The sequence below is a fragment of the Aureococcus anophagefferens genome (genome assembly GCF_000186865.1).
Source record: "Aureococcus anophagefferens unplaced genomic scaffold AURANscaffold_37, whole genome shotgun sequence".
NCBI classification, from domain to species: domain Eukaryota; class Pelagophyceae; order Pelagomonadales; family Pelagomonadaceae; genus Aureococcus; species Aureococcus anophagefferens.
In genome coordinates this window covers 304718-316369 of record NW_008705594.1, presented here as the reverse complement: position 1 = coordinate 316369, position 11652 = coordinate 304718, and the positions used below count along the sequence as shown (strand labels likewise).

Below are 11652 nucleotides of genomic sequence, written 5' to 3'. Positions count from 1 at the left end.
AAATCTTCTGCTGTTTGTGTTGAATTTAAGTGTGGATAACACAGTGTAACCCATTCCGACACACTCCTGACTTTGATGTTGGAATTACTGGTGGAGTTAGAGGGACCATATGAGAATTCTGATAAATCAGATTTTACTGAGGAAAGGTTTCACAGTTTCTTGCGCAAACTTAATGACGAGATAATCGAGGAGGAGAAACGCAAAGATGCTTTCCATAGCCCTTCTCCCCGTGTAAAACGAGACGGACAGTTATTGCGTGCGCGAAGCTTTAGCTGCGGTTATCATTACGGTGGCGTTAACAAAGGATGAGGCTCGGATTCTCTACAGCGGCAGTGGCCCTAGTTAGCCAGGAACGCCAAAAGGGAGGTCTACCTAGAGGCGCCGATAACGCTGCACGAGCTCGACGGTGGCGTCCAAACTGGACCTGACGACTAGTATGTCTTCAGATTCGAGGACGTGCTGCACGCAAATGATATGGCTGGACCTTTTTCTTGTCAAGATGAGGGTGTCGGCACTCCAAACGACGGAGTCGAAAGAAAAATCATCGCCAACGTTGACCTTTGTCGGCAGACCGTCGAGCGCGCAGACCGTCTCGATGGCCCCGGTGGCCGACGGTACGGATATGCAAATCGTATCGCTAGCGGCCGAGATTGTGTAGGATGTGCTTTTTGCGTAGGCGCGATCCAAGCCGCTGACGCCCGGAGTGTCGAGATAGCGATTCAAGTGTTCTGAGTGCACAAGAGCCCAGGTCGCGCACATTCTCTCCATGCCCCGACCCTCTTGAACCGCTTCATGCCAAAAACCGCGAGGATCCGCGACGACCGATCGCTAAATCCAAAACGCGACCAAATTGATCCAGGGTGATTTATTCAGCGGGTCGATGTGGAGACAGTCCAAAATTGTCGGGTGACCCTACTTGGATTGGGCGCGGCTCCAGCCGTACACAGCATCGAGATGCTCGCACGAAAAATGAGACAGCCGCTTGAAAAAGGCCGGACCGTCGTCCCGGCATTTAAAGAACGCGGTCGGGGCGCAAAGGCGGCGAAAGAAGTCAGGACGCTTGCGCACGAGGTTAAAATATTCTGTCTCTTATGAGATTGCGTAATACACCAGCCTCCAGACTTCTTCCTGGATTGAAACGGGTACCGACTCTGAAATGTGCTGGACGAGCGAACCTATACTCGTCAGGTCTCCGCACGCCACGGCTGATTCCGCTGCGCACGAATTCTCCGAGAAAAAAGTAGCGCACAACATGTCAAAAAATGACGCCATCTGCACAAGCAGGCCTCTGTACCCTCAACCGCCCAGAGGCGTCGGATCGACCACGTGCAAAGACACACACGAGATCTTCGCGTCTTCTAGGCTGCGCGCGAATAAAGCGGCGTACCACCCGCCCTGGGAGAGGCCAGCCACGTGCACACATCTAGGGTGGCGAAGCTACATGATCATGATTTTCCTGTAGTAGGACATTCACGCTTCCACGTCTACGAAGGGTCTCGTGGCATTTGGCGCGACGAGTTCGGGCGCTTGCAGCGCGATGATCGGCACTGAATTTGATAAATGGCATGCGAGAAGCGTTCCAACGGGGGTACCGGTCCCACCGTGAATGGTGACCAGAGTTGTGTTCCGGTCCTCTCCCTTTTGTACGACAAGGACCATCCCGCTTTCTACATCAAACCGAATAAAGTTAAAATTCGCGCTCGGGACGTGTACCGAGTATCCCAAAGACCAGGCAAGCTGACGAGTCTTGAGCTGCAACTTGAGTGGGGAACGCAGCTGCAATGTAGGGGGAATCGAAACCCGCTCTTTGGCTCAGGTCCAATGGAGACTTCCGGGTGGACGGCAGAAGAATAATTCCAAATCTCACATTGTGCTCTCTGACGAATCACACAAATCTTCGTACCGCAGCCGGCACACATGCGTAGGATCAGAAAATGAATCAAGGCAAATTGATAATTTCAGGAAGGTTTCCGCCCACAAGCGCTCGCAATCTCGTTGGCTCATTTCCAAACTCGCACATTACGAGGGATTTCAAACAAGATGCACGACACGTGCGTTAAAAAAGAAATTTTAGATATTGAACACAGCCAAGTCAATATGCGCCGAGTATGCTGGAGTGGAATCTACAAGGGTCCTTGGCGCACACCACTCTTGGATTTCGCAGTATGCATCTTTACAGGTCAGCTATCGTCGTATGTAGTCAAACGTCATATTTCACAAAGAAGACGCGCACGAGAATAACTCGTCCCTGTCTTTTGACGGAGCAGAGTAGCAACGGTCTTCGACCGTCGAAAACACGAGTAAACAAAGACTGTCTACAGCATGGAAATAGGCAGATGAGAAACACTAGAGAAGATGGGATGCTCCAGAGTGTTTTGTTGAAAGTAGGAATCCTGCCATTCTTGGCAATCAGTTTGAATACATGTGTTAACCTGGTATAGTCATACCGTTCTTGATTACGGATTCCCAATGTTGGTCATCTGACAGAGGCTCCAAAAGTACTTCGTCCGAGCCCCTGCAATCCACATCGCCTTTTGCGAGCGCGCCTATTACGCCACAGAGTTGTCTTCCATCTTTTATTTCTTCGAACTCCAAATCAATACCAAATGCCTCTTGGATACCGTCTCACAGACTACCGACGTTGCTACTGAGGGGTGAGGCATGCACCTGCAGCGCGGTTATCAGCACTTCTTCAATCTTGCAGCGCGATACACTACACGATGCCTCGATGTGTTAGCTAAATGTTTCAATCGTAGGTGTTTCGAAGAGCTAAGTGATGGGTATTTCTATTTCAAAGCATGTGCTCAGTTCTCCAACAAGACTCAAAGCAGCGCTAGACTTGAGTCCCATGGCCATGAACGGCGTGTGATGGTCAAGCTAAGGAGATGCAAATTGATAAAATGGTGTATCTAGGGCAAAATCAACGCTCAGGCTTTTCAATAATAAATCTTTGACTACTCTCACAATCTCGGCTTGCGAGCTTGGTTTCCAAGCTTTCATCCCAGGAATATTTAGACGCATCTTGGTCTCTTTGAAAGACCCAATGTTGCCTTCTTGTCTGCGCGAATCTTGTGATAATGATTCATTGCTAACCGCCGACATCCCACGTGAAGGGTTGACTCGTTGAGCGCGATACGCGGAGATTGCCATCCCCATTAATAATGCTGATGTTTGGGCGCGATAGCATGAAGCCCATCTCGCTTCCTTTCACGACGATGCCAAGCCTGCTGGAGAAGTAAAAGCCCCGTGCGCGATGGTCCCGCTGAAGCCGAAGGAGCTCAGCCGACCCACCGGTGATTATCGACTTAGGCCTGCAGCCAAAACCTCGGTGGGCATCTCGAACGATGTCGACACGATCGAAAACAGGTGAGTGCTCAGCCTACAACTCTCGAGTTGGGGGGTTCGCTTCCAAGAGGCGTCTGACAGCCTGAGCTGTGCATTCATAGCGATCAAGCATGTGCGAAGTGGTACGAGCACAAGAGAAGCCAGCCCCGAAGCGGCCGCTGACGCCTCCAGGTGACCCATGTTCGACTTTAAAGAAGCGCACTGTATTGGCCTAGAGTCCATACACAAAGCTTTCATGGCAGCGCCGACCTGAGAGAAATGAATAGGTGAAGTGTCACTGCCCTTCAAGATGCGTACTTCAACGGGGTCTCCAAGTGCCGTACCAGTGCCGTGCGCTTCCAGCGTGCGGTAAGTGGCACCATTATCTTGAACATTTTCGATAAGTCGTTTTTGCGATGACCCGTTGGGCGCGGTTAGACTTGCGCTCGGGCCGTCTTGCTGCACGGCCGTGCCGAGGACCAAAACCTTGGAGTGAGAGGACAGAAAAAAAGCCCCACATCCCTCGCCGCGGCAGTAACCATCTGCCCGATTGTCGAAAGTGTGACATCATCCATGAGAGGATGTCATTCCAGCGACCGACGTCGCGGTATTCATGGCTTCACTGAGAATTTTGGTGCCAATGTCGAGGCAATCTCCACATTCTCGACCTCGGAGGGCTATTCAGCAAGAGTGCAAGGCCACCAAGGAAGACGCGCACGCAGTATCGATGGAATAGCATGGTCCAACGAGACCAAGTGTGTACGCCAGCCTCCCAGAAGCAATAGACAGCGCCGCCCCGCTTGGAGTGAACACATTAACTTCCATATTAACATCTCTATAATCACTAGGCTCAATGCCAACGAATACTCCGACGTTGGAATTCATCAGCTGATGTCGCACTACTGAAGTTGTCTTTTTTTCGTAACCTCTATGTGCGGCGTGGTAGCCAACATCTAGTACAAATTTCTGTTGCGGGTCCACTGACTTCGCTTCAAGTATCGAGATATGGAAAACAAGCGCATCAATACTGTACTGATCGATGCTCGCAAACGAGCCGTAGTTCGCGGCTACGGAATCGACTGTCGTCCATCGCATCAGAGGGGCACTCGAGTTGGTCGTGTGCGCGCGCGTCGACAGTGAGCATAGCGCCGTGTCCAAGCAAAGCGACCTTGGCAGCTAGAAGCTCCATGCCACAATCGTCGTTAACGCCCATTCCAATATTTCGCTCGGTGACAATGGCAGCGAAATTTTCAATTTGGATTGCATGACCCGAGGCTCAGACGTCTACGAGCTCTCGGGGTTCGCAAAAAGAAGGACCGCAATGGAGTCTAGTGTCGGATGGTCAAATAGCATCACTGGGGTCATTTTGATCCCAGTTTCTGTAGATAAGGTCTGCGTGAAGTCTGAAGTAGCGATAGAGTCCAAACCCGCCGACATCAGCGGAGTGTTTGTGTCTACTGACGTACCAAGAGCTTCCCGGGCCACGGAACACACCAATGTCTTGATATCAGCACAATCAGTTGTGGGAGCAGACGCCCGTGCACTCCCATCTTCGCTTGCTGGCGCATCGACTTCAAACTCACTGCCGCCTGTCTGGCACTTTGCATATTTGATAGGCTCGGACACGAAGGGGTCTCCTCGGGACCGGCGAACTATTAGTTCGTCGACGATCGCAGCTCAAAGCCCTTTCAATTGAAACATAGGCCGATAATCTGCATCGTCAAGGCTCATCGACGCATGTTTTTGTATGAAGATGAAGGGCGAGATGTATTGATGTGTTGTGAGTTGCATCACCATCTTCGAATCCATAAGCCACTGCAGTATGGGACACTAATTCATTTCTCAGTTTTGAGCCACAAGAGCGTCGATGTTACACGGAGCTGTTCGTCAAGCATGGCCTACTTCGGCAAAACAGGCCAATTGGCATCCATGAGTGCTTTATTTTTGTTCCTCATGGACATATGTTGCGTGGGTTCGCCCAATCCCGTAGCGCTGGGATGGTGACGCTGCATATTCTCATTCACGTGAGCTGCTACGATGGTCGAAAAATGTGAAAGCTCCATAAGGTAGCCTAGGATACGAAGTGTTAGAGTGCACCCGGTGCTCCAAGATAGCAGCCAGAGGTGACTCCTGTGTCAAACTTGGGCTGTGCTGGACATATACTGAGCGAAGCCTTGATAATGCTGAAGTTTGGGCGCGATAGCATGAGGCCAATATCGCTTCCTTTCAGGACGCTGCCAAACATGCTGGAAATGTGAAAGCCCCGTGCGCGATGGTCCCGCTGAAGCCGAAGGAGCTCAACCGACCCACGGATGTTCGCTGATTCTCACCTTGAGCAGCAGTTTCCAAGGGCATCTGGAATCAGAACGACACGATCGAGGGCAGGTGCGTGTTCAACCTTGTGCGCTCGAAATTCAGCAGGCCTCGCACTTGAATTGCGCCGACAGCCTAAGCTGCGCGTTCGTAGCAACCACACACATACTGAGGGGTACGAGCACGAGAGAGGCCAATCCCGCGGCGGCCGCCGATGCCTCGCAGTGACCCATGTTCGACTTCAACGAGTCGCACCGTACTAGCTAAGATTTTGCACACAAGGCCCTGATCAACGCCCCCACCTACAAGAAACGAATAAAAACATCCGAAGAATTGTTGCCAGCCTTACCTCGATGGGATCGCCGAGCAATGTGCCCGTGCCGTGCGCTTCCAATGCCGGGTATTTGTCTTCTTTACCCTGCACCGTCTTGATAAGTCGCTCTTGCGAAGACCCGTTGGGTGCCGTCAGACTCGCGCTTGGGCCGTCTTACTGCACAGCCGTGCCAATGACCTAGCCACTAGAACCTTTAGACGACAGCAGGTAAGCTCCGCATCCCTCTCCACGGCAATACCCGTCTGCTCGATCGTCAAATGTGTGGCATCATCCGTGAGAAGATGTCATTCCAGCGATCGATGTAGCAGTATTGAGCGCTTCGCTGAGGATTTTGGTCCCGATACTCACAGACTTTAAGCATTCTCCATTCTTAAGAGCTCCTCAGCAAGAGTGCAACGCAACCAAGGAGGAAGCGCAGGCAGTATCAATCGAATAGCACGGTCCAATGAGACCAAGCATGTAGGATAACCGCCCGGACGTCACTGATAGCGCAACACCGCTCGCGGTAAACACATTTACGTCCATGTTATTATCTTCTCAGCCACTGGGTTCAACTCCAACGAATACTCCGACATCCGCATACAAATAGTGATCTCGTGTTGAAGCAATCATGCGCAGGACATCGTACGCAACATTGAGCACAAAAAGTTGCTGAGGATCGATGGACTTCGCTTCTAGCATCGAAATTTTGAATACACCAATATCGATGCTGCATTGCTTCACGCACATGAATGAGCCATACCCTGCGGCCGTGGCCACTCGTGAATTCGCCGTCACCCATCGCATTGCGGGGACACGCGAATTCGTCGTGTGCACGCACATCAAAATTGAGCGCAATCCATCATCGGAGCAAATCGACCCGACCAGCTGGAACCTGAATGCTAAAATCGACTGCTGCTCTTCTCACTCATGAAGAGATGACTGCTGCAAAATATGCGGGTGGTATCGCTCAGGCTGAACCCCACATGCCAGTGCGCTGCCGAAATCCGCAGAGAGGAATGTCACAACGGAATCTAATGTCGGGTGGTCAAAGAGCATGGTCGGGCTCACCTCGAGTCCCAAACTTGTAGAGAGGGTCCGTGCAAAGTCCGTTGCTGCGAGAGAGTCCAAGCCAGCTGACATCAACGGAGTATTCATGTCTACTTGTGTACCGAGAGCCTCCCAGGCCACGGAGCATATCATCGTCTTGGTATCACAACAGTCAGATCTAGCAGAGACTTGTATATTGTAACAAGTCAGGGACGATTGATTTGTGAGGCTACTTCCCGTAGCCAACTTCCTTGGACCCTATTGAGATGATGCAAAATTGTTATTCTCAAACACGAGCAAATGAGACAGGTTGTACGTGTCCAAGCGGACCAGCTCCACAGCGTGCGCTTGAGAGATGATTCCGGGGAACCATATGCTGCTTGAGTGTCGCCCTAAGCATCAAGCTTGGGATACTTTGGTACTGATGTTGCGATTGGCCAAGTCATGGCATCCTAGCGTCCGAGAAGCCCAAACTAATCAAATGGTCTCGGTAATAGAGCCTGATAGGTCCTAGGTAGATTGCCAATGCCCAGAGGATGATAGTGGGACGGACGTGAGAGTGCTTGTCAACGTTTTGTTTTCCAGTAGCAATGAATCAACAGTCAGCCCCCCCCACCAAAGTCACCACTCAACCCCGCCGGAAGGCCCCCCCCTCCATTGCTTCACTGAATTTTCCGAGCTGCACGCCAGGGTTCAAATGAACTCATGAATGTTTCCTCGCTAGACTGTATCAGCGCCCAGTCACATCGCCCGATGCAAGATCCCATCGTCCTTGTGCTATAGTAGATCAGCCAATTCTGAAGACGAATACAATTGTGGCAGATTGACGGCAGGTATAAACGCGCGAGATGTTAAAAGATAAACTTTCGGTGAGGGGGGGTGTATTATATGATCAGAGAGTATGGGAGAGATTGAGGTGTATGGTGCAATGCTGGACCCTTAAGGGCTTGAAGCTCTTTTTGAGGCAATCCATCAATACACTTACATCCTTGATTGCTAGATACAAGCACGACACGAAGATGGAGTCCCAAGTTTACAAAAAGTACTCGGCAACTTGATTACTTGAAAGCCTCCAAGCCGCGCGTGCGCGATGATGCCCGTAGCCCCGAACGAGCTCGCGCCGCCGGTCGATGCCCGCGTCACCGTAGTCTAGTCCGCCGCGAGCTCCAGTGTTCATCCAGCGATCATGTTCTGTAGGTTCGGATTCAGCCGGCGAAGCTGGGCGTTGGCGACTGCCGACCGAAATTCGAGCACGCTGCTGAGATTCAGCAAGCCGCCAGCACCAGCCGTGCCTTCCATGTGGCCCAGATTACCCTTGAGGGAAGTAATCGACACAGCAGACGACGCGAACACGCCGGCCAACGAGCCGACTTCCACGGGATCGCCCAGCGATGTGCCGGTCCCGTGGGCTTCGATGAATCGAGTGTCGAGTTCTCCGCTGCGACGCAGCAGGTGCTACTACGACGACCCGTTCAGCGCGGTGAATGTCGCACTCTGACCATTGTGCAGGCAGCTCGACCCCAGGTGCACGTTCTCGGAGCCGACGGAGCTGTTCACGATGCTCACGCAGCCCTCGCCGCGCTGATACCCGTTCGCGCGGGAATCGAACGTGTGGCATCGGCCGCTCGTCGACAGCATCCCAGCGATGGAAAACATGGAAAACGCGCCGCGCGGGCTCAGAATCATGCTGCTTCCTATCGACAGCGCATGAACACACTCGCCGTGCTCTATCTGGCGCACCGCGAGGTGAGTGGCGACGAGGCTGGACGAGCACGCGGTATCCGTGGCAACGCACGGACCGCGCATCGCGAAGACGAAAGACAGACGGGCCCCGGCCGCGGACATGCCATTGCCGGTCATATCATACGGACCGGGAACTCGTGAAATCTTCCACATGTTATCCGAATTCATCATACCGAGCGCGACTCCGACGTCCGCGCTCGCGAGCGAACTTCAGTCGAGCAATCTTCTCCGCAGCGCATGATATCCGACGTGTAGTACGAGAAATTGCTGCGGGTCCATCGGCGCCGCTTCCGCCGATCAAACTCGAAAGAATCTGGCATCGAACTCGTCCCCGTGCTCCAAGAAGGCGGCGTATCAGAGACGTTGTCTCTAGTCAGCATTGAATCACCTCACATCGACTGTGTCCATGTCCCAGCGTGAGAATGGCACTGAAGAAGCCATGTTCAGCGTTCCTTTCGAGCACCCCGCTGCGTCGGAGTTGAGGTGGAGACGAGGCGGAAGACGGAGCGATTTGGCCGCCACAAATACTGAACAGCTTTAGTCTTCCGTTTTTCAGTCTGCAGGGTCGTCAATGTACGGGGCTTGTGCTTCCAAGAACTGGGGCTTAGGTGTGAGATGTTGCGCTATTGATGCAATGCTCGGGTAGTCAAATAGCGTCGTCGCTGGGAGCTCAGTACTGAACTGGATCCCAAGCTGCTGCACAAGTTCGGCAGCCGAAATTGAATCCACTCCGGCATCCATGAGTGGTGTGTCAGTGCCGATACTTGCCTCCCCGAGCATCGAGGAGACTACGGAGGCGACGAGATTCTCGACAGCCTTTGCTGTGATAGCAGGCGTGACCGTGGGATGACTTTAAGAGAGTACTGCGTTTTCAGGACAAGAGGTCGACACGTCTGCTTTTGTAATCTTTCATTCTCATACCCGTGAACCCGGCGACGTTGGTTCAAGCGCCTCGTTGGCGCGTCCGCTCGCCTCGACGTTGAGAAGGGACTCCTGAATGAAATGATGCGCCTTGCTACAACCATCCCCTCATTCAGGAGTTACGGAGACAGCAAGGGCGCGTTGCGCGGCTTCCCTTTGCGCTATCTGACTGTCGGACATCAAGATACTTGAGATATCAGATGCTATGGCGTTGTGGGCGTTTAAGGACAAGTCTTCAACGTACATTCGCATTGCGAGACTGTGTCCGACGAGCTTCGGCAGTACAGCTGTTGCCATCACTACCGGACTGAGGCCATACGGCGCGACGCCCAGCCGGAAAATCGCAGAGCGCGTGGCGATACGATGGTCCGTGGCCAGGCCCAACAGCAACCCGCCGCCGATGGACGATCCCTGGAGTACTGAGATTGAGAAGATTGATGCGCTTCATATTCGGTCGAGGAGACACCCGCTGCCGTATACGCCCTGCGCTTTGATCCACCAAGGCGGGAGTAGCGATGCTTTTTTGTCGTAGCGACCTCCGGTGCAGAAATGGGGGCCGGCGGCTTGGAGCACCAGAGCTCAAATCTCTGTCGAGGCGAATGCAGCTGCCAGACATCGTCCAAGATTCTCCAGCAAGCTCGGGGTCATGGCGTTGAACGTGGAAGGGTCGTCGAGCTCGAGCGACGCGGTGTTGGTGCCATTCCACGTGAGGGCGACGAGCTTAGTGTCAGTGTCTGCAGCCAATTTCATACCGCTGAACATGGACTTTGATACAGTGCTCAACGCACGGCGCACTTCTGCAGCCGGTAGCAGGAGCACACCCTGGTTTGTCGTGGCTGTCGCTTTTTGTTGATTCTCCTGCTTGATGTCATCAATGAGCCTCACTCAAGCGGCTTCCAGGCTATCGGCTCGCGCCGAAGATTGGACGGACCTGTATAGCGCCTCGACATCGGAGACCGCCGTAGTCGAAATGTCTCGGAGAGATGAAATTGCATCGAACGTCAACAGCCCTGAAGCGACCATTGTTTTACCAACTAGCTTTTCGTTGCCAAGTAACCAAGTGTCGCGGATGCAATTGTCCTCATTTAAAAAAGATGCGAGTAGGTCAATACTCATTCCGCTTTTGGGGGCAGCGCCCAGAATCGCAGTCAGGGCATTTACCTCCGCTGACTCAAATCAAGTCAAGCACACGTGAACTGCGCCACAGCCGGCGACGAGAGCAAGGTGGACACTTGAGTGTTATATCTGTCGACTGGGACTCATAAAAACCTAGAGCTGGACGGTGGGCCCGATACTAGCCCGGGTTTTTGCTAGCGACTTGAAACACGAGACTGCAGTTCAGAGAGTCAAGTCATTCAGTTGGCCAACTAAAGAGAATTTCCGGCTCCGATTTACGACGAGTGTGTAGTCTCAAACAATTTGTGCAGATCACGCATAGGACGCTTTCTCAGCTACTAGAATCATCGGGGATGCAACGAGAGGCGGGGAAAGCTCTCCCGGGCTGCTCATACTCAGTTCGACAACGACACCAGCGGAGTACCGCACCATCTGCTCCTAAAGTTGGCTGCACTGGACGGCAGGCCGAATCACAATCACCCGGTCCGAACTCCAACAGCACGAAGATTCTTTGAGTCTCGGCATCGACGGCGACGTGAACGCCTCGGTCGATTTCGCACATCACAAAGGCCGACCGGTGCTACCACGCTGCACAATGAGACGTTAGGTCGACGTAACGACCCCTGCCCATCTTACATCGCCCCCTTCTTGAGGCGCGAGCAACGCATGCTATTTGCGCATCGAAGCTAGCGTGTTTCAAATACCAACGACCTTGATGCCCTATAGGGTCAACGTGTAGCTTCTTAATCGATTGAGAGCATCCCTTCTGTCCAAGGCAACAGCACTCTCGTTCCATGGGTGAGTCATCACGCACTCTCCTTGTTGACGTCCTCTCGTACCGACGCACCAGTCCGCGACTTGAGCAAGATCCA

At 52.8% G+C, this 11652-nt stretch overlaps 2 protein-coding genes across 2 annotated transcripts; one reads left to right on the top strand and one right to left on the bottom strand.

The window, feature by feature from the left end:
• Positions 1-305: 305 nt before the first annotated feature.
• AURANDRAFT_67340 (hypothetical protein) lies at positions 306-1095 on the top strand (the record flags this gene model as incomplete). The annotated part of the gene is made up of 3 exons (XM_009042770.1): positions 306-406; positions 447-654; positions 874-1095. 3 exons carry the CDS (start codon positions 306-308, stop codon positions 1093-1095), a joined length of 531 nt encoding a protein of 176 aa, XP_009041018.1.
• Positions 1096-3648: 2553 nt separating this feature from the next.
• Positions 3649-8866, bottom strand: AURANDRAFT_5602 (hypothetical protein; the record flags this gene model as incomplete). Its single annotated transcript, XM_009042759.1, has 2 exons — positions 3649-3846; positions 8546-8866. Coding segments are annotated over 2 exons (519 nt in total), but the record flags the coding sequence as incomplete, so codon positions are not given.
• Positions 8867-11652: the final 2786 nt, after the last annotated feature.